We start from the raw sequence: 22,790 nt of genomic DNA, 5'->3' as shown, positions 1-22,790 counted from the left end.
AGTGCTTAACTAACTTAGTCCTGAAGTGCAGTGGAAGAAAGCTGTGCTGCTGATTGAAAATAAATGCTAGGTCATGGGTATTCACAATTATTAAAATATTTACCTTAAAACTTACCATGTAAATGGTATGGGCCATGATCCCACAAGCTACTTCACATTTGTAGACCCCCATTGACTGCAGTGGAGACTTGCATAGGGGTAGGGTTGTCCACACAGCAGCTTGCAGGATTGGGGCCCGAGTTAATAAAGAGATGGACCACTGTGACAAAATAAATAGCATATGTATAAAGGACCGTATGTGATTGTGACACTGAAGTATTAGAGTCTCTGTTGTAATTCAGACAAGGAAAGAGTGAATTTGCATATGCAGCTGGAAAAGGACATTGCCAACCTGAAAATAACTTTTCCATATGAAAATGTTGAACCAGTAACCCATAAGGCTATAACTGAAATAAATTACAAGGAAAAGTTAGTGTGTGTTTCCCCTGTAGCTTCAATTTGTTTACTTTGACAGCACATTCAGTACAATAGACTTCACTGGTTTGTTGGTCAGTTTCACTTCTTGTCTCTTGCATGAGAGCGATGACATCACTTACATACTAAGGCTGGCACAACTGATTAAGAGAGCTTTATTCTAGGGCAGCTGGTATGGCTCTTCCTGTAGTCCTGCAAGAGGGTGTTTAGCACCAGAGCAGAAGTGAATCTGAAACAAAAGAGACTGCAGGCACATGTGTTCATAGGGCGAGAGAGCAATAGTGAACTGAGTTTGTTTGATAGGGACCTTCTTGAGTTTAACCAAAAGATTGTTCTAAACATACATGATTCTGCTGTCCTACTAATGTAGTAAAAGTTGTGTTTTCTGGCACTTTATAAACTGGAAAACTCTAGAAACTGGCATTTTGGGGTACCAGATCTGGGTGGCGCTCACCTCGGCAGCTCCCCACAAGCAGTGACATGTCCCTGTCGCTCCTAGGCAGAGGCGTGGCCAGGCAGCTCTGCGTACTGCCTCTGCCCGCAGGCACCACCCCTGCAGCTCCCATAAGTCGTGGTCTCTGGTCAATGGGAGCTGCAGAGCCAATGGGCAGGGTAGGGCAGTACGCAGAGCTGCCTGGCTGTGCCTCTGCCTAGAAGCAACAGGGACATGTTGCTGCTTGCAGGGAGCTGCCTGGCACCCCAAAACCCTTCCTGCACCCCAACCTCCTGCCCCAAGCCCCCTCCCGCACCCAAACTCCCTCCTAGAGCCCATGCCCCGAAACCCCTTAGTTATTTGGAATTTTTGCCTAACTGGCAGCCCCCATTCCCCCAACATGCTATATAACATGTCTTTTACTTTATTTAAAAACAAAAACAAAACAAAAAACCTTAATGACACACTGTTTACAGGATACTCTTGTTATAAAATTGATTTTTTAATTTTGTTTTACAAAAATCAGTATCCCTTTTCATTTTAATGTTTCCTTCCTTTCCCAATGCTGTCCTATGTATAGGCTGTCCTTCTTGAGCATATTGATAAGGCCATCTTTTCGTCCTTCAGATTCCTTCTTAAATCCACTTGCCAAATAATTAACTAAGAATGATTGAGGTAGCTCGAGTGCATTTAAAACACCCTCTAAATTTATGTATTTTGAACCTGACCCTACACTAGGATCTGGTACTATGGATCTCTGCATGCACATTTCAGAGTAGCGCCGTGTTAGTCTGTATTCGCAAAAAGAAAAGGAGTACTCGTGGCACCTTAGAGACTAACAAATTTATTAGAGCATAAGCTTTCCTGAGCTACAGCTCACTTCATCGGATGCATCCGATGAAGTGAGCTGTAGCTCAGGAAAGCTTATGCTCTAATAAATTTGTTAGTCTCTAAGGTGCCACAAGTACTCCTTTTCTTTTTGCATGCACATTGAGTCCTTTATTGGAACTTCAATTATTTCCTTTCCTCTTATCCTTTTATATGTTGCTTCTGGGCTTAGGCCCAGATCTTATGATTGGGTACATGCAGGAAGATCCTTTCACTGACTTCAGTGAGGCTCCAGGGTTGCCCCGCATGGATCCAATTGAAGGTTCAGGGTCTTAAAATCTAAACTCGCTAGGGGCAAGGACAATATCTTGTTGTGTTTATAAAGCACCTAACACAATGAGGTCCTAGTCCTGATGGTGCTTCTGGGCACTGCCTCAGTTGATATAATAAGAATTGGCCCTCCACTCCAGGAAAGCATCCCTCTTCAGGATAGTACCAAAGGATGTGATTTATAGCCTATTGAAGACAATGGGACTTAAGCATGTACTTAGAGTTAAGCACAGTTTAAGTGCTCTCCTGAATTGAAGCCAATAACTTTTAATTTTCTCATTGTGCTGTCTTAACCTGCTCTTCATGGATTTGTTGTTAACTAAAGGAGGACTTTTTCACATTTTTCTCAGAACATATTCAAACTTCTCTCTTTTTTTTAGAATTTATATTATGTAAATTTATTACCCTACTACTTTTTTCATCGGAAAAGAGTTTATATGATGCTTGCCCACTGAGACAGAACCACATTAATCAGATGGCTTATCACATCAAAGCACATTAAGTCAGTCTGTGCTTTTAAGATATCTAATAGAGAGAGAGTTTTACTCATCTGTTTTGCATGGTTGAGTTTTTATAAAATGATCTTACATTCTTAATGTTATACAGGAAAATTAGTTTCTTGAGATTTCACCCTAGTTAAAATATGTATACAACTCAAATATTTTTTTAAACAGAGTAGGGCTGAGGGTCTGGGCCAGCAAATGCTTATGCAAGTGAGAATCTTCTTCAATTAGCCTACTTAGGTAAGTAAAGCAACTTTGCACAAGTGTTTTCAGGATTGGGCTCTATATCTTAAAATTCCCAGAGGAGTCCTGGATCTGGCTTGCTGCCAAACATGCCTTCGGTTCCTTTCCAGATATTGGCCCTTCTAGCTCTGTGTTCAATCTCCTTGACAATATTGCCTCTGCAATTTCACTTTAGAGGGACTTTAGTTGAGCATTTGTTAGATTTAATCTCCATTGTATTGTCACTTCAAGGTTTTGGGGGGAAAAATTCTCATAGGTTAGTAATTTCATACCTTCATGTTTACTTTGTGAGGAGACTAGGGCAGATCCAGCCAGAGCAGCTGCTTTTGTTCTTGTCTGACATCACTCTTCTGCACTACATGAAAAGAAAAGTTACATACAGTATTATGTTATTACTAAGTTCTTTCTAGTTCTGAAGTCCAACTTTGTCTTGCTTTCTTGTTTTTATTCTGCAGTAATAGGACGTCTTTACCTGCAGGTCTGGGTAATTTAATCTTACTTTTTATTAGCCAGTTTGTGTCTCAACTTTAGTTTTTGTTTAACTATATCACACACAAACTTAATCTGTTACATCATTCATGAGACTGTTAATATTAAATATTTTTCAAACAAATTCAGACATAATTATTCGTGTTAGAATTCATTCTGCAAAGGATGCACTTTGGTTTAGCTATGAATCTCTTGTGACGTATTTTGCAGTGTTTTTATGTTTGGACTGTGTGCTGATTGACTGCCATGGAAATGTTCTCTTCGCTGCTCCAAAAGATGAAGGTAAAATAGTAATAAAAGCATTTTTTTCCTTCTTGTTATGAAAGAGAGGAAAGCAAATATGTGACCTCTTTGGTTTTGGTTTCTCTTCTCTTTTTTTTTTTTTTAGGATGTTATGATACATTTTATCTGGCTCCTGAAATTGAAGAAGTGGATTTTGTTACTGAAAAGGTAATGTCGTCATATGATTTGAGGCACGTTTGTGAGTCTTACATGTGAGTAAAAAGAAAAGGAGGACTTGTGGCGCCTTAGAGACTAACAAATTTATTTGAACATAAGCTTTTGTGAGCTGCAGCTCACTTCACTGGATGCATCCGATGAAGTGAGCTGTAGCTCACGAAAGCTTATGCTCAAATAAATTTGTTAGTATTTCCCAAGTATTGAAGTGTAAATCCAAAAATCTTTTTTCAAATGCATTTCCACAAAGCTTGATTGCTTTTAATCCACTTACCATGGAAATGGCACTGGAGGCTACAGCTTTCTAAATTATTCATTTGATGCAGAAAGAAGCACTTCAAAGCTTGGGGTTCAGCCTAGAGTCTCTATGTGAGTACTCTACTGGTAGAACTGTGCTGGTATAATTATACTGCTAGAACTCCGCATGTGGACATTTACTCCAAAATAAGTGTCCAGGTATGGAGTTATATAGTACAATGAGAGTAGTATAATTATACCAACATAGTTCTGCTGATAAATTTCTCCACGTAAAGAAGTCCTAAGGAACTCTCAACCCAAAGATGATGATAGTAATGAAGAGCAGTATGAGTGCTACTTGTCTTCATAACAGTTGCAAACAAGTACATACTGTATTTTCTGTGAGGTTGGTCATCATCTTGTGTCCTTCCACCACAATCATAGGTTCATCCAATGTTGAGCACAAGATATGGCTTGGTCTGTAGCCCTGGCGAGATCTTTTATGGTGTGTGGCTCCTCTAGGAGCCAGCAGATGAATAGATGTTCCATGGTTTATTTTTCACTTCAGATACATTTTCTGGGTTGCTGGAGAAGCCCCACTTATGCATATTGACTTTTGACCCACCAATTCTTGTTCGGAGGCAATTTAAATATCTCCAAATCAACCAATCCTTTTCCGAACCTGTGGGAAGGTGTTTAGCAACATTGATGTGCATTTTGACATCCTTGATGGGTATTTTGAGACCTGTGCACTACCTTTCCAGTCATGTAGCTGCCAGTGATTTTGTTTTATAGACAGTTCTGTTGCAACTAGGAAGTTTTTTCCGTGACTTCAGGTGGATAACTGCTGCAGACTGACCCTACGGCAGAAGTCCAGTATCTTTAACCTGTGACAATTGTACTATTTTGATTGTTACCATTCTCCTAATATCTGATGGAGTGATTCTGGCAAGCACATAAAGGCTGTTCATGTTTGTTGGTTTTAGACTCCTGTGATGTAGTGGCAGCTCGTGATATTCTGTACCTCGGAGGAACACCCTACACCCCCATGTTCATCCTTATAAAATTATTGTGTGGTATCCAATGCAAAGAATCGGTTGGACTCTCCAGTGAGTCATCCCCCTTCTTTGGCCAGTTTGGGACTGCAATGAGGTAATAGTCACCTGACTCTGAAGTGGGGTGGGGGAGCCAAGAGGGAAGAAAGAACATGATAAAAGGGAGAGACTTTGCCATGCGCGCGCTCTCTCTCTCACATCCACATCCACATCTACAGATACCACCACCCCAAGCATCTGAAGTACTGATCAAAGGCTTTGAAGAGCAACCAGCTAGCCTGCAGTGAGAAGCATCTAAGTTTGTAAGAGCACTGAAAGTGTTAAGACCAGCTTAGAATGCGTTTTGCTTTTGTTTCATTTGACCAAATCAGGCTTCTTATGTTTTGACTTATAATCACTTAAAATCTATCTTTATAGTTAATAAATTTGTTTGCTCACTCTCCCTGAATCAGTGAGTTTGGTTTGAAGTGTGTCAGACTCCTTGGGATAACAAGCCTGGTACACATCAATTTCTTTGTTAAATTGATGAACTCGTATAACTTGCTGCGTCCAGCAGGTATAACTGGACACTGCAAAATGGCAATTGGTTCTTGTTGTGATAAACAGAGAACCTGGACAGCACCAATATTAATGTAGCTTCGATCTGGGCCAGATCCTTGGCAGCAATGCGTAGGTCATTGGCATAGATAAAACTTCTTGTGCTGTGATGGATTGGTTGATCGTTCATGTAGATCTTGAAAAGTATTGAGAGTACGCTCCCTTGTGATGGCATTTTTTTATTGCCATCATTGGCTCCGCTTCCCACATAGTTCAACATACAATCTGTACTAAAGACAACATTTTTATCAATCATAATGAGGTGGTAATCTTTCATCATGCTGTATATTTTAGTGAGGAGCCTATAGCGATTCACTGTGTCATATGCTGCTGATAGGTCGACAACAATGGTTTTGGAACTATTTTTATAGTGGGGGTGCTGAAAGCCATTGAACAAAACTGTAAACCTGTATATCATGGAAACCATTTCAAGTTAGTGGGTGCTACCACGCTCCCAGCACGCCTAGTTCCAATACGGCCCTGTTACCATACCATTTTCAAAGCCATCTTTAATATATTGAGTGATGTTCAGCACTTGATTGGTGCATGACTTGCCTGGGTGGAATTTGGTTTGCTCTGGAATTAGGTGCTTTTCAACAAGTCGTGATAGATGGTTTACAATTAGATACTCATATGGTTTGTAGAAATGACATTGTAGTGATACAGGTCTGAAGTTCTTCAGCTCCATTGCATACTTTCAGAAGTGCCACAATACGTGCTTGTCAACAGATCTTGGGTACTTAATATGAAGCTGAGTATGTGCTAAACAATTTGATTAACTAGTTCTTTGTTGCTGGTATGAAGTGTTTGATTTGTTCAGTACAGATGTCACCTAGATTGGTGGTTTTGCCATTCTTGAGGGCGTTAATTCTGGAGGTTAATTCAGTCATGTGCCCTAAAATTATAATTATAATTTTATTATCACCTTGTCTTCTTGCCACTCAGACCACATCTTGGGTTGTTTGTTTGGTGACCTGCCATTCTCTAGGAGTTGGTGTGTGAGCTGGTCTGCAATAACATTGTAGTGCTGCTCTGCTTCCTTCGATCATTAGTTATTCATATTTTCTTGGTGCTTTGGGTCATGTTCACACTCTCTATGAGATTCTGCCATGACTTCTGCTTTTCCTCCTTTAGTACTGTTCTGGGCCAAGGTGTTTGAAGCACCACAGGCCTGGCAGGAGTACTCTGAAAAAACGAGGCTTACACACAGCTGTGAGTTATTGGCTTTACTGAAGATTAGTGACCCACCCGCAACGGGGACTCCAAGCGTTGCAGTCATGGAGGCGGGGAACCCAGCACACCAGAGCTCTGCCTGGGACGGAGTCCAACGGAGGGGCAGACGGCCAGCATTAATGAGCACTTCACAAAAACAGCTCATGAATATAGAATTAGGTACTTCCCAAAAGGGGTTTTCCGCTACCTGGCAAAGGGCCATGCGGAGCAGTTGTAACTGGCCGACGGCCCGTTCTAGCTGGGTTTCTATGTCCTACAATAACTTATCACACGAGAAAGTGGAAGTTCCCTAGCTAGGCCGTAACAAAGTCTTCCGAAGTCCCCTACGGAGACCAGTTCTTTGCTGGCTGTGATGGTATCCTCAGCAAATAAGTCCACTTCAAACTTCTGTTTGTATTTTGCATACCGATCCAATAACTCAGATGTTAACCTGGCACATAATTTGTATTGCAGTCTTGTGGAATATGTTTCCTTGTGAGTGTGCACCACAGTGGCAAACTTATAATAATTTTCTAGTATTGCTTCTATCTTTCTTACGGTGGCATTGAAGTTGTTGGTGAAGCCCTTCTTAAAGTTAAAGCTATGCTGGAATGGTACTGAGTTAAGTGTTATAGCTGCATTGACCTGGATGGTGATAGGCTGGTGCTGCGAATGTGGAACTAGACCCATATTAAATTTGTTACACGAGCCAGATATGTTGTTGCATGACAAATACCAGATCAGGGAGGTAGCCCCTTTTCCATCAGCTACTGTTGAAAGAACTGGAAGGCTTGGGGTCATGAATTAAGTTCAAGTTGAGTGCATCTGCCCACAGTTCAACTAATTTACCATTTTTATCAGTTACACTATAGCCCTGTTTGACTCTGTGACTGTTAATCACTGATGATCACCCATGTTTTGTCATGTTTGAGGTTACGTGGGCTAGCAACCATGAATTGTTTGCATGGCAGTTTGTAACCAGACATAATGGAAATGCCACCAATGTCTACAGTCAGGACTTCAATGTCAGGTGAGATAGGTAAATAAGTAGCACTGTGGTATTCCTCTGTGAGGTAAGTAAGCAAATGGGGGTAGGTATAAGACACATAAAAAGTCAGTGGCAAGAAACTCAAGTTTCATAGGCACCCAGTCCCAGGCAGATTATCAGATTATGACCTATTGTTTTAAAGTGCAGGTCTGCTGTGAAAAAGTGATGGTAAAAATAGCTCAGTGGATTTGTTTTATTGTTTTCAATAATATCTGTAATCCGTGAGCTCAGATAACAAGCAAGATGTGCATTTCTGACTGTAATACTGCACGCTCTTACCTGGCTCTGAGAATCAAAATTAGTTCCTTCCATATTATCCATCAACAGTAATAAAAGGTGATAATTCTGAGGTGCAAGATGGCATAGAATCTGCAGTTCAGACTGCTTTGTCTCTACCATTCCAACAGACCGCTGCAGCGGCCCAGGAGCCAGCACACACAGCGGTAAACGGGAGTTTGAGTGGGAGTTCTGCTGGAGGAGAAGGTAGGCTGGTAGGGGCAGTGTGCTGGGAGAGAAGCTGAGCCCTGATTAGGGGGTGGGGCTTCTCTGACTAGGAGTCCTATAAAGGTAGCCAGCCAGTCAGGCAGTGGCATAGAGAGCTGCAGCGGCACAGGAGCCGGCAAACAGAGCTGTAAACGGGAGATTGAGGGGAAGATTAAGAGAGCCAGGCAAAGGAACAGACAGGCTAGTGAAGGGAGTGTATGGTGTTCAGTGTTGTGGTGCTCGTTGGGGGTTTGGTTTGGTTTGTGTTTCCCAGACTAACAGGATGTAGGTGAGAAGGCCATGACAGACACAGAGGCAGTGGTGGTAGTGACCCAAGCAGTGGAAGACGCAATGAAAAGGACTGGATGTAGAAGCTGCGGCATGTACGTGATCCTGGAGGGGGTACCTGAAAAGAGTTTCGTCTGCATGAAGTGCCGCCTGATAGAGCTGATGGAAGAAAAGATCCGAGGATTGGAGATGCAGGTGGAAACTCTGGTTGAGTTTAGAAGGAGGTTTGAGTGGATGATGGAGCAAAGACATGAGGAGGCTGAAGGGAAAAACTCAGACTTGCAGATGGAAGCAGGACCAAAGAACTCTGAGGGGAGACTGCTGGGTGAGGAAAGTGGATAGTGGAAGCATGTGACTAAGAGAACCAGGCAGAAGAAAAGACGGGCTAGTGAAGAAGAAATAGAGCTCAGGAACAGGTTTGTGGAGTTGGAACATGAAGACTGGGCACAGCAGGTGGTCACTGAAGGTGAGAGGGCAAGGAAGAAGAGAAGAGCAGTTCATTCTATGGGAAGAGTCAATGGAAATAACAACACCAAATATGAGCCCCAGGAGGATTCGGAATGGGTTGCAGAGGATTGGAATAGGAATTGAGAGGACTTGCAGCCAGAGGGAACAGGGAATAGACTGGAGAATCGCACCATCACCAGGAAAAGGCAGGTCTACATGATTGGGGACTCCTTACTGAGAAGAATAGACAGGCCTGTAACCAGAGCTGATTCAGAGAACAGAAGGGTGTGCTGTCTGCTGGGTGCTAATATACGAGATGCGGATCTGAGGCTGAAGAGGATCCTAACGGGAGCGGGAAAGAATCCACTGATTGCCCTTCATGTGGGAACAAATGGTATGGCTAGATTCTTGCCTGAACGTATCAAGGGAGACTATGCGAGACTAGGAAAGACGCTTAAGGAAATCGAGGCTCAGGTGATCTTCAGTGGGATTCTGCCTCTTCCTAGAGAAGGGCAACAAAAGTGTGTAAGATTATGATGATCAATAGATGGCTCAGGCAGTGGTGCTATAAGGAGGGCTTTGGGATGTATTTGGGAAGCATTGATGGACAGAGACTGTTCTCTCGGGATGGACTTCTCCTGAGTAAGGAGGGAAATAGACTTCTAGGATGGAGGCTGGCACAACTGATTAAGAGAGCTTTAAACTAGGAATTTGGGGGAGATGGTTGGGAGATGTCCAGGTAATCTCCATACTGGATTTTAACATTGAGAGGGAAGAAAACAAAGTAAGAGAGGTTACAGCCGTGGGTAGGAGAATGGACATAAGGAGGAAGGGTAGTGTAAATACCAGTGTAATAGGTGATACTGGCAGTAGAATGTCTGTGCCTAATCGGGTGAAGAAGGTGTGTGAGGCCAAACAGCAAAAATTAAGATGTTTATACACCAATGCGAGGAGCTTAGGCAACAAAATGGAGGAGTTAGAGTTACTGGTGCAGGAAATGAAACCAGATATTATAGGGATCACAGAAACATGGTGGAATAGTAGTCATGACTGGAGCACAGGTATTGAAGGGTATGTGCTGTTTAGGAAAGACAGAAATAAAGGCAAAAGTGGTGGAGTAGCATTGTATATCAATGATGAGGTAGACTGAAAAGAAATAAGAAGTGATGGAATGGATAAGACAGAGTCTGTCTGGGCAAAAATTACATTGGGGAAGAAAGCTACTAGAGCCTCCCCTGGGACAGTGCTTGGGGTGTGCTATAGACCTCCGGGATCCAATTTGGATATGGATATAGACCTCTTTAATGTTTTTAATGAAGTAAATACTAATGGGAATTCTGTGATCATGGGAGACTTTAACTTCCCAGATATAGACTGGAGGACAAGTGCTAGTAATAATAATAGGGTTCAGATTTTCCTGGATGCAATAGCTGATGGCTTCCTTCACCAAGTAATTGCTGAACCAATAAGAGGGGATGCCATTTTAGATTTGGTTTTGGTGAGTAGTGAGGACCTCATAGAAGAAATGGTTTTGAGGGACAACCTTGGTTCGAGTGATCATGAGCTAATTCAGTTCAAACTAAATGGAAGGATAAACAAAAATAGATCTGTGACTAGGGTTTATGATTTCAAAAGGGCTAACTTTAAAAAATGAAGGAAATTAGTGAGGGAAGTGGATTGGATTGAAGAACTTGTAGATCTAAAGGCAGAGAAGGCCTGGAATTACTTCAAGTCAAGGTTGCAGAAACTGTCAGAAGCCTGCATCCCAGGAAAGGGGAAAAAAATTCATAGGAGTTGTAGACCAAGCTGGATGAGCAAGCATCTCAAAAAGGTGATTAAGGAAAAGCAGAAAGTCTACAAGGAGTGGAAGATGGGAGGGATCAGCAAGGAAAGCTACCTTATTGAGGTCAGAACATGTAGGGATAAAGTGAGAAAGGCCAAAAGCCATGTAGAGTTGGACCTTGCAAAGGGAATTAAAACCAATAGTAAAGGTTCTATAGCCATATAAATAAGAAGAAAACAAAGAAAGAAGAAGTGGGACCACTAAACACTGAGGATGGAGTGGAGGTTAAGGATAATTTAGGCATGGCCCAATATCTAAACAAATACTTTGCCTCAGTCTTTAATGAGGCTAATGAGGAGTTCAGGGATAATGGTAGGATGACAAATGGGAATGAGGATATGGAAGTAGATATTACCACATCCGAGGTAGAAGCCAAACTCGAACAGCTTAATGGGACTAAACTGGGGGCCCAGATAATCTTCATCCAAGAATATTAAAGAAACTGGCACATGCAATTGCAAGCCCATTAGCAAGAATTTTTAATGAATCTGTAAACTCAGGAGTTGTACCGTATGACTGGAGAATTGCTAACATAGTTCCTATTTTTAAGAAAGGGGGGAAAAAAGTGATCCAGGTAACTACAGGCCTGTTAGACATCTGTAGTATGCAAGATCTTGGAAAAAAAATTTGAAGGAGAAGGTAGTTAAGGACATTGAGGTCAATGGTATTTGGGACAAAATACAACATGGTCTTACAAAAGGTAGATTGTGCCAAACCAATCTGATCTCCTTCTTTGATAACGTAACAGATTTTTTAGACAAAAGAAATGCAGTGGATCTAATTCACCTTGATTTCAGTAAGGCATTTGATACGGTTCCACATGGGGAATTATTAGCTAAATTGGAAAAGATGGGGATCCAATATGAAAATTGAAAGATGGATAAGGAATTGGCTAAAGGGGAGACTACAATGGGTCATACTGAAAGGTGAACTGTCAGGCTGGAGGGAGGTTACCAGTGGAGTTCCTCAGGGATCGGTTTGGAAACCAATCTTATTTAATCTTTTTATTACTGACCTTGGCACAAAAAGCAGGAATGTGCTAATAAAGTTTGCAGATGACACAAAGCTGGGAGATATTGCCAATACAGAGAGGAACCGGGATATCATACAGGAAGATCTGGATGACCTTATAAACTGGAGTAATAATAATAGGATGAAATTTAATAGTGAAAAGTGCAAGGTTATGCATTTAGAGATTAATAACAAGAATTTTTGTTATAAACTGGGGACATATCACTTGGAAGTAACATAGGAGGAGAAGGACCTTGGAGCATTGGTTGATCACAGGATGACTATGAGCCGCCAGTGTGATATGGCTGTGAAAAAAGCTAATGCAGTCTTGGGATGCATCAGGTGAGGTATTTCCAGTAGAGAAAAGGAGGTGTTAGTACTGTTATACAAGGCACTGGTGAGACCTCATCTGGAATACTATGTGCAGTTCTGGTCTCCCATGTTTAAGAAGGATGAATTCAAACTGGAACAGGTACAGAGAAGGGCTACTAGGATGATCCAAGGAATGGAAAACCTGTCTTATGAAAGGAGACTCAAAGAGCTTGGCTTGTTTAGCCTAACCAAAAGAAGGCTGAGGGGAGATATGATTGCTCTCTATAAATATATCAGAGGGATAAATATCAGGGAGGGAGAGGAATTTTTTAAGCTCAGTATCAATGTGGACACAAGAACAAATGGATATAAACTGGCCATCAGGAAGTTTAGACTTGAAATTAGACCAAGGTTTCTAACCATCAGAGGAGTGAAGTTCTGGAATAGCCTTCCAAGGGGAGCGGTGAAGGTAAGACATATCTAGCTTCAAGACTAAGCTTGATAAGTTTATGGAGGGTATGATGGGATAGCCTAATTTTGGCAATTAATTGATCTTTGACTATTAGCGGTAAATAAGCCCAATGGCCTGCGATGGGACACTAGATAGGGTGGGATCTGAGTTACTACAGAGAATTCTTTCCTGGGTGTCTGGCTGGTGAGTCTTGCCCACGTCCTCAGGGTTTAGCTGATCGCTATAATTGGGGTCGGGAAAGAATTTTCCTCCAGGACAGATTGGAAGAGGCCCTGGAGTTTTTTCGCCTTTCTCTGCAGCGTGGGGCACGGGTCACTTGCAGTGGATTCTCTACACCTTGAAGTCTTTAAACCACGAGTTGAGGACTTCAATAGCTCAGACATAGGCAGGGGTTTGTTACAGGAGTGAGTAGGTGAGATCCTGTGGCCTGCGTTGTGCACGGGGTCAGACTAGATGAACATAATGGTCCCTTCTGACCTTAAAGTCTATGAGAAGTAAAATATATAATTTTATCATTAGTCAGTATACATGACTCATACCCAACAAATCTGTTCTGTGTGTATAAGAAAATGCTGTGTTTACACTGGCACTTTTCAGAATAGACCCGCACTCTGAGGATGAAAAATTGATCCCTTGCAATCTAAAGGAAAAACTGGTTTTCAATTCTACTTCAACCCAATTTTGACTTGCTGTGGATTTGGCTGTGAATAGAAGTGGTTTTTTTTTGTGTGTCTGTCACTGGTTCCTCTTAAATTCATCGATTCATAGATACTAAGGTCAGAAGAGACCATTATGATCATCTAGTCTGACCTCCTGCACAACGCAGGCCACAGAATCTCATCCACCCACTCCTGCAAAAAATCTCTCACCTATGTCTGAGCTATTGAAGTCCTCAAATCATGGTTTAAAGACTTCAAGGAGCAGAGAATCCTCCAGCAAGTGACCAGTGCCCCATGCTACAGAAGAAGGCGAAAAACCTTCAGGGCCTCTTCCAATCTGCCCTGGAGGAAAATTCCTTCCCGACCCCAAATATGGCGATCAGCTAAACCTTGAGCATATGGGCAAGATTCACCAGCCAGATACCCAGGAAAGAATTTTCTGTAGTAACTCAGATCCCACCCCATCCCATCACAGGCCATTAGGCCTATTTGCCATGAATATTTAAAGATCAATTAATTAACAAAATCACATTATCCCATCTCCTCCATAAACTTACCAAGTTTAATCTTAAAGCCAGATCTTTTCCCCCCACTGCTTCCCTTGGAAGGCTATTCCAAAACTTCACTCCTCTGATGGTTAGAAACCTTCGTCTAATTTCAAGTCTAAACTTCCCAATGACCAGTTTATATCCATTTGTTCCTGTGCCCACATTGGTACTGAGCTTAAATAATTCCTCTCTCTCTCTCCGGTATTTATGCCTCTGATATATTTATAGAGAGCAATCATATCTCCCCTCAACCTTCTTTTAGTTAGGCTAAACAAGCCAAGCTCCCTGAGTCTCCTTTCATAAGACAGGATTGCAAGAGTTGCATTTTCCATGTCCCTAAAAAGAGGTATTCTGTGCAGGGCCGTCCCGAGCCATTTGGGTGCACTGATCCTTCCCCAATCTCCCTGCACTCAAAGGGTCAGTCCTCCCGCTTCCCACCACTGGTATGTGTAGCACCGCAGCTGCGAGCTGATAGAGTAGAGCTGGCTGGGGCCCCTCCCCCTCCCGCAAGTGACACGGCTGGGGCCGGGGCCAGGGAAGCGGAGCGGGCTGCTCCCGGTCCCCTGCTAATCCCCCAGACCACTCTGGGCCTGTTGGGCCCTCAAAAGTGCCCACCCCACAGCTCTTGCCTCCCAGACCTGCGGGGGAGGCCTGGGGCCCCACACAGCTCCCCCATGAGGGGGCTGCATAGTGCACCCAAGTGGCTAGGGACGTCCCTGCACAGAATACCTCTTTTTAGGGACATGGAGAACGCAACTCATGCAATCTCAAATGCAGAGGGGCTTTGTTTGAACTAGTAGGGGGAAAAAGGCAGGGCAGAAAAGGTTGGGGAGTAGCACTGTATGTAAGGGAGCAGTATGACTGCTCAGAGCTCCGGTACGAAACTGTGGAAAAACCTGAGTGTCTCTGGATTAAGTTTAGAAGTGTGTGCAACAAGAGTGATGTCATGGTGGGAGTCTGCTATAGACCACCGGACCAGGGGGGATGAGGTGGATGAGGCTTTCTTCCGGCAACTCACGGAAGCTACTAGATCGCATGCCCTGATTCTCATGGGTGACTTTAATTTTCCTGATATCTGCTGGGAGAGCAATACAGCGGTGCATAGACAATCCACGAAGTTTTTGGAAAGCGTAGGGGACAATTTCCTGGTGCAAGTGCTAGGGGAGCCAACTAGGGGGAGCGCTTTTCTTGACCTGCTGCTCACAAACCGGGTAGAATTAGTGGGGGAAGCAAAAGTGGATGGGAATCTGGGAGGCAGTGACCATGAGTTGGTTGAGTTCAGGATCCTGACGCAGGGAAGAAAGGTAAGCAGCAGGATACGGACCCTGGACTTCAGGAAAGCAGACTTTGACTCCCTCAGGGAACAGATGGCCAGGATCCCCTGGGGGACTAACATGAAAGGGAAGGGAGTCCAGGAGAGCTGGCTGTATTTCAAGGAATCCCTGTTGAGGTTACAGGGACAAACCATCCCGATGAGTCGAAAGAATAGTAAATATGGCAGGCGACCAGCTTGGCTTAATGGTGAAATCCTAGCGGATCTTAAACATAAAAAAGAAGCTTACAAGAAGTGGAAGGTTGGACATATGACCAGGGAAGAGTATAAAAATATTGCTCGGGCATGTAGGAAAGATATCAGGAGGGCCAAATCGCACCTGGAGCTGCAGCTGGCAAGAGATGTCAAGAGTAACAAGAAGGGTTTCTTCAGGTATGTTGGCAACAAGAAGAAAGCCAAGGAAAGTGTGGGCCCCTTACTGAATGAGGGAGGCAAGCTAGTGGCAGAGGATGTGGAAAAAGCTAATGTACTCAATGCTTTTTTTGCCTCTGTTTTCACTAACAAGGTCAGCTCCCAGACTGCTGTGCTGGGCATCACAAAATGGGGAAGAGATGGCCAGCCCTCTGTAGAGATAGAGGTGGTTAGGGACTATTTAGAAAAGCTGGACGTGCACAAGTCCATGGGGCCGGACGAATTGCATCCGAGAGTGCTGAGGGAATTGGCGGCTGTGATTGCAGAGCCCTTGGCCATTATCTTTGAAAACTCGTGGCGAACGGGGGAAGTCCCGGATGACTGGAAAAAGGCTAATGTAGTGCCCATCTTTAAAAAAGGGAAGAAGGAGGATCCTGGGAACTACAGGCCGGTCAGCCTCACCTCAGTCCCTGGAAAAATCATGGAGCAGGTCCTCAAAGAATCAATCCTGAAGCACTTAGAGGAGAGGAAAGTGATCAGGAACAGTCAGCATGGATTCACCAAGGGAAGGTCATGCCTGACTAATCTAATCGCCTTTTATGATGAGGTTACTGGTTCTGTGGATGAAGGGAAAGCAGTGGATGTATTGTTTCTTGACTTTAGCAAAGCTTTTGACACGGTCTCCCACAGCATTCTTGTCAGCAAGTTAAGGAAGTATGGGCTGGATGAATGCACTATAAGGTGGGTAGAAAGCTGGCTAGATTGTCGGGCTCAACGGGTAGTGATCAATGGCTCCATGTCTAGTTGGCAGCCGGTGTCAAGTGGAGTGCCCCAGGGGTCGGTCCTGGGGCCCGTTTTGTTCAATATCTTCATAAATGATCTGGAGGATGGTGTGGATTGCACTCTCAGCAAATTTGCGGATGATACTAAACTGGGAGGAGTGGTAGATACGCTGGAGGGGAGGGATAGGATACAGAAGGACCTAGACAAATTGGAAGATTGGGCCAAAAGAAATCTAATGAGGTTCAATAAGGATAAGTGCAGGGTCCTGCACTTAGGATGGAAGAATCCAATGCACCGCTACAGACTAGGGACCGAATGGCTCGGCAGCAGTTCTGCGGAAAAGGACCTAGGGGTGACAGTGGACGAGAAGCTGGATATGAGTCAGCAGTGTGCCCTTGTTGCCAAGAAGGCCAATGGCATTTTGGGATGTATAAGTAGGGGCATAGCGAGCAGATCGAGGGACGTGATCGTTCCCCTCTATTCGACACTGGTGAGGCCTCATCTGGAGTACTGTGTCCAGTTTTGGGCCCCACACTACAGGAAGGATGTGGATAAATTGGAAAGAGTACAACGAAGGGCAACAAAAATGATTAGGGGTCTAGAGCACATGACTTATGAGGAGAGGCTGAGGGAGCTGGGATTGTTTAGTCTGCAGAAGAGAAGAATGAGGGGGGATTTGATAGCTGCTTTCAACTACCTGAAAGGGGGTTTCAAAGAGGATGGCTCTAGACTGTTCTCAATGGTAGCAGATGACAGAACGAGGAGTAATGGTCTCAAGTTGCAATGGGGGAGGTTTAGATTGGATATTAGGAAAAACTTTTTCACTAAGAGGGTGGTGAAACACTGGAATGCGTTACCTAGGGAGGTGGTAGAATCTCCTTCCTTAGAGGTTTTTAAGGTCAGGCTTGACAAAGCCCTGGCTGGGATGATTTAACTGGGACTTGGTCCTGCTTTGAGCAGGGGGTTGGACTAGATGACCTTCTGGGGTCCCTTCCAACCCTGATATTCTATGATTCTATGATTCTATGAAAAAGGATAGTGACTCCTTTATAGGTCCTCCTTTTCCTCAGGCGCTGGAGGCAAAGGGTACAGCCAGGGGTGAGGGAGGCATCACCCGAGCAAGAGGGGGAACCAGTGGGTCCTGTGCATGCGTGAGAGGGAATATAAGCTCTGTCCCTCCACCATGAGTGCTCTTTCATGAGTGATATGGAGGATGTCTATCAGCTTTGGTATGTGTATATAATATAACAGATGCTTATCACCTTGATATCAGTATATCTGTGTTCCTAGCCTTATTGTAAGGATAGCTTCTTGACATGTTCCCTTGAGGATACTGATTTTCCCCCATTCAGTACATTTCCTTATTTCAGCAGCTAGGTTTAAAAAAAAAAGTCTAAAAGGATAATGCTTTCTTCTTTCATGAATCCTTGGCATAACTGTGTATTTTTTAAATAATCTATACTACTTTTGTAACTTGCTTCTTTTTTTTAGACCATTTCCAGTATTTCCAGGAACTTCTGCTCTAAAGACAAGGCTTGTTGTTTTCCTTTAGATCCAGTATCCCTGAATCTTAAGGATGTTGGTTTTTTTCTGTACTTTTAGTTAAGTCATCCTGGAAGCAGATAAACTCTCTTATTAGAACAGTTCAGGACAAAATGGAAACATTTTCCCACTTCCCTGAGATGCCAGGAAATATTGACTCTTAACTGCAAAACTTAGGTCTTGCCCAGATAGAACTTACCTAGCTTGTACTTGTGGTTGTGTATTTAACAGTTGTGACTATAGTTTGAGAATGTGGGCAGTCTAATGCCAGTCAACGTAATGGTGTTAGTCAGTGTCCAGTAAAAAAACCTTTGAAAGTCTGTCCTGGGTTGAATGGTCATTTTAGTAAATACATGAACTCTTAGGGTGAAATCCTGGTCCTGTTGAAATCCATGGCAAAATATTAACGGCTAGGTTAAGGTATAAAATTCTGCTGCTTTAGTATTGTCAGAGTTCTAACAACACTGGCAAGATAGGTATATTCTGCTAAGTGAGCAGAATTTGGCTCTCTATTTTAAAATATTAACATATTGAAAAATCATTTTAGGTCTTTTTAAGGTTCCTCACTGTGGCAACTTCAAGTGGTCTAACTGCAGTTAGCTCAATTCCTAGAACAAATTTTCAGTACTTAAATTTAATTAGAAAAACTGTCATCTCTGTAAAGGTAGGATTCATAATGGAAGGCTGTAACAGTTTCTGACAATCAGCTATGCTGAATTATAGTAGCCTCTTCTTAAGTAAGTTGCTACTGGCAGTGTTTTGAGGCAGGATCCCAAAGCCTGCAATTAATTTATAATTATGTTTATATGAAAGACCTGCTACAAAATAGGGAGAACATGTTAGTTCCTCCCCCCCCCCCCCACACACACACACCTGAATCCTCTTGCATATATTAAGAGGAAAGTAAGGCAACTAATGAGTGTTGACCCTGGCTTGGAAAACCAGCTGCTATTCTTACGCATAACAGCTACAGTACTTCCTGCAATATGCTGGGGTGCACAACAGCATGTTTGAGGGCAGGATGGAGCCAGTTCTTTGGAAGTTCGCGTTTCTTTACAGCTCTCCTTGCCCCTGCATTATATATTTGCTTTTTCAACAGGTCTGTATTTACTGTGTTGCTGCAATTTTGTGGACAGCAGCCAAATACAATTATCCACCTGATCACAAACTAGTGTTGCCAAGGAAACTAAAGACTCTTCTTCTGGATATGGCAAAAAGAAACTCTGAAGAAAGGCCTTCTTTAGCTGATGCAATTAAGGTGACTTGATGAAGCAGTTTTATAATATTAGGTGTTCAGTCATAGCTAGAAACCTATTTAATAATGAATTTGAATATCAAAATATTAATTTTTGGTTATGGCTTGATAGCTCATTAAATGGTAACTGTCACTTTTCTGGTTTTATGCTTTAATGGTGCCATTTAGGGTTAATAGATGTGTTTTAATCAATATTGAAGTTGTCAACCAGAGAGTTGGAACAAGTTAATAAGACCTCCTAAATTGGATTTTAAAAAATTTGAGTCTTTTATCTTGATAGTGCTCCTTTATTACGTATCTTAATTGAGTGGAAATTTGTCTTAATTTAAAATGTTTAATATTTTTAGATATGCAGTAGTTATCTACTTGAACAAAGTATAAACAGCAAAAAGATTCTGGCATTTTTGAGTAAATCTGCCTTCAAGGTAAGAATAATTTTTTTCAGTGTATTACATTTTTTCCAATTATCTCCATACAGCGTGTTCCAGTAAGATTTTTTTTGTGCTGGCTGTGTAATTCTTTTGTTCTTTCAATTTTGTAAATTCATGTAAATGATTAGGTGGTTACTCCTGTGGGGACATCATTAATATAAAAGTGTTTGGGTATTGCTGAGAGTGAATATTTGTCATGCCATGTAGGAATATAAAAAAGCTTTGAAAATTGTATTCAGTTTTTAAAAAGCTTTGCTGATTTCTAATGCCTGCTTGTAGCTATGTGTTCTAGCAGCTACATTTAAGTTCACTATGTGAATAATTGACTTCCAGATTCTCTAAGTCTTCAAAGCAATGTTGTTAAAATCAGTTCTAAATAAGGTACAGCTTGCCAAGAAGTTGGGTATTCTAATTTAAGGCTAGGACATCGGAGGAGTCTAATGTAGAATCCCTAAAACCCAGTTTAGGAGAGAGCAATTTTTTATGCTTTTGTTGTAGCTGTTGCAATGGAGCAGTGAATTTGAATGAAGAACAAATATTTTGAACCAGTAAAATACAGCAGTGTGTCAGATTTCAGCAAGAATTATATAAAGCTAAGAATTCAAGGAAAAGAGAATGGTGAATCAAATATAAAGTTTCTCTTCTCTTTTTGGGTGCCTCTCTGCAGAATTAAGTTCTCCCCTCTTCCTGTGCATACCAGTATAAGAAACATTTGATTTGAGTACTAAAAATATTGGAATCCCAAAACATTTTTAGATGCTTTAAAATTAGTCTAGGATCTCCGTGTCATACGTGTTGTAATTGTGCTCACACTCTAATATGGTAACCCCCTGTTAAATAGAGAAATCTGCTTACTATATTCTTTTAAATATCTCTGTGAATGAAAACTCACTATTGTAATGATTGTTTTGTTTCAGATATTTACATGGCACGTATTTGTAAACCTCTTAGTACTTCCTAAAGAGGTACTTCCTAAAACCACAAAACAAACACACACAACTCCCTGCAAAATATCTAGTTAGGACCTCAAAATATGGTGATCTACATCAGTCTTCATCTTCAGAATTGTATCTTAGTGAAAGAATAGTAGTTCTCTGTAGTTTTCTGTTTGATTATACAGCTTTAGATCAATTTAACTTACAGCTTTATTTTTGCATTCTGTTTAACTCAAATATTCTGAAGTGCCCTCTTAAATATAGATTTTTAAAATAAAAAGATTAAAATATTGCTTACATGAATGTTGTAACAAAAAAACTTATGCTAAAATATTAAATGTTTCATATTTGCATATAAATATACCAATTAACAGATTGAGATTTTCAGTGATCCCATAGCTATTATCAGGAGTGCTAGCATTTTGTACCTAATAATCTTTCTCTGCAAGACTTGACATAGCTATAAAGCTGCTTCTTATCACTGTAAAGAATTGTAACAAAATTGCTTAACCATTACTAAAGGTCCTACCCACTTTAAGGTATCCGCAGCCTTCCAAGTCATGCATGATACAGAAGGCTGTAAACCTGCACCTGTATTCCCCTTCTGTGATCCAACAAGGGCACCTACACTCAGCCTTCCAGCTCCCCAGCTGTCACTTCTTGGACAGAGACATGCATCTTTCTCCCTCCTGACCAGGGTATTTCCACACTGCACAGTTCCCTGCCTAAACTGTGAATTCCCCAGTAGTGCCAACTGCCTCAGCCAGGCTGCTCTGTTTTTATCCAAGGAGGCTATAAACCACTTAATTACCCATATTACGTTTCCACGCAGTTCTTTCCAAGCAAGTACATTTATTCTTAGGGTGCAATCGTTACAGAGAAAACATATTAAAAACAATAAAAGAACCTACACAAATGCTAATAAGTTTACCAGAGATCACCCCTACCATCAGCACAAGGGTTCTGGTCAGTGTCAGTCCTTTCAACCCTTCACTAAGGACTAGGGTCTCCCCTGTGAAGGAAGATCCTGTCTGTTTGCTGGATAAGAATGAAGGCCCTGAATCAGATCAAACTCAGATTATTTATCCAAGAGTCCTTTCCTTGTCTGCTGGTCTCTAGAGAATCCAGTTTGAACCAGTATATGCAAGTCTGTCCAGGTGATGGTGCCTCTCTGAGAGGTATTACAACCTGAGTGAATTTGCCTAATCAGTCCCCCCTATTCTTAGTTCCTGGAGGGCTGTGATCCCCCTCCCCCATGGAATTACATACAGTTCCTGGCCTTCAGTGATGCATTTAGTAGTATACACATTAACTAGGATATTGTAGCAAATTGCCATATGTGTCATACTGGACCATGCAATAGCCCCGCCACCAGGCAATTTTCTAAAACAAAGCAGGATCTGTCCCATTCTTTCTGGTCAGCACTGAGCATGTATATGCCCGATACACTTATCTTGTGTTCAAATTATAAGAATCATTTTTAAATCTAATCCCCATCTAGAATACTCCATTAACCTACTCTTTTTAGCAGTGATGTCTCAAGCAATGCCTGGCTTCCATGGCCCAGAAAAGAAAAGATTTAGAACATCCTAAAATTCCTAAATCCTAATAGCCTGCCTCCACAATCTACTGCCATCATTGCCCAGAAATTCAACGGGCTATTGATTTTTTAGATTTTCCTTCTTTATTTCACTTATATTTATCCTTTCAGGAAACAGAAAACAATACTAACATGACTGTCACATGGCATGAGTGTGGAATACTGACACTAAATAGAATTTTCAAACAATCCATAGTCTTGAATTTGTTTAAATAAAGTGCTCAGTTTGTAGGAGCTTGGTACGAATAGTTTTACCAATCACAGAAGTTCTGCAGCCCCTCCACCTTTACCCCCATACAGTTAAGTCGTCCTTTGAAGATTACAGGTATATAAAGCAATGAAACACTATATTAAAGATAATTTTAGTAATAACTTGCTGAGGACTGTTGGAGTAAAGTACTTGCATTATTTGTTCAATCTATGGAACTCACTTTTTACTCCTAGGCTTTCAATGAAGAAATAAACTCTTCTCAAGATAATGTTCCTTTTGAGTTTAAAAATAAAAGAAACAAAATGGATGCTTCAGTGTCTAGTCTAGGTAAGTAATCCAGTTGTTACATGGTTATTCCTTTGTTCCAGAGTCAGAATTTGT

The 22,790-nt window shown here is 41.9% G+C and overlaps 1 protein-coding gene across 5 annotated transcripts in view; it reads left to right on the top strand.

Moving 5' to 3' along the window:
- The window catches only part of KNDC1 (kinase non-catalytic C-lobe domain containing 1), a 137,584-nt gene that overhangs the window by 60,532 nt on the left and 54,262 nt on the right, over positions 1 to 22,790 (top strand). For all 5 annotated transcript variants that reach the window (XM_038411317.2, XM_043518885.1, XM_043518886.1 and 2 more), the window contains exons 8-12: positions 3,511 to 3,582; positions 3,689 to 3,750; positions 19,077 to 19,235; positions 19,580 to 19,657; positions 22,643 to 22,736. In XM_038411317.2, coding sequence (XP_038267245.1) covers positions 3,511 to 3,582; positions 3,689 to 3,750; positions 19,077 to 19,235; positions 19,580 to 19,657; positions 22,643 to 22,736 — 465 coding nt within the window. The remainder of the gene's footprint in view (positions 1 to 3,510; positions 3,583 to 3,688; positions 3,751 to 19,076; positions 19,236 to 19,579; positions 19,658 to 22,642; positions 22,737 to 22,790) is intronic.

Source organism: Dermochelys coriacea, chromosome 7 (genome assembly GCF_009764565.3).
Source record: "Dermochelys coriacea isolate rDerCor1 chromosome 7, rDerCor1.pri.v4, whole genome shotgun sequence".
Classification (NCBI taxonomy): Eukaryota; Metazoa; Chordata; order Testudines; family Dermochelyidae; genus Dermochelys; species Dermochelys coriacea.
Note: the sequence above shows the minus strand (reverse complement) of the source record. Positions and strands in the feature narration are given on the sequence as shown.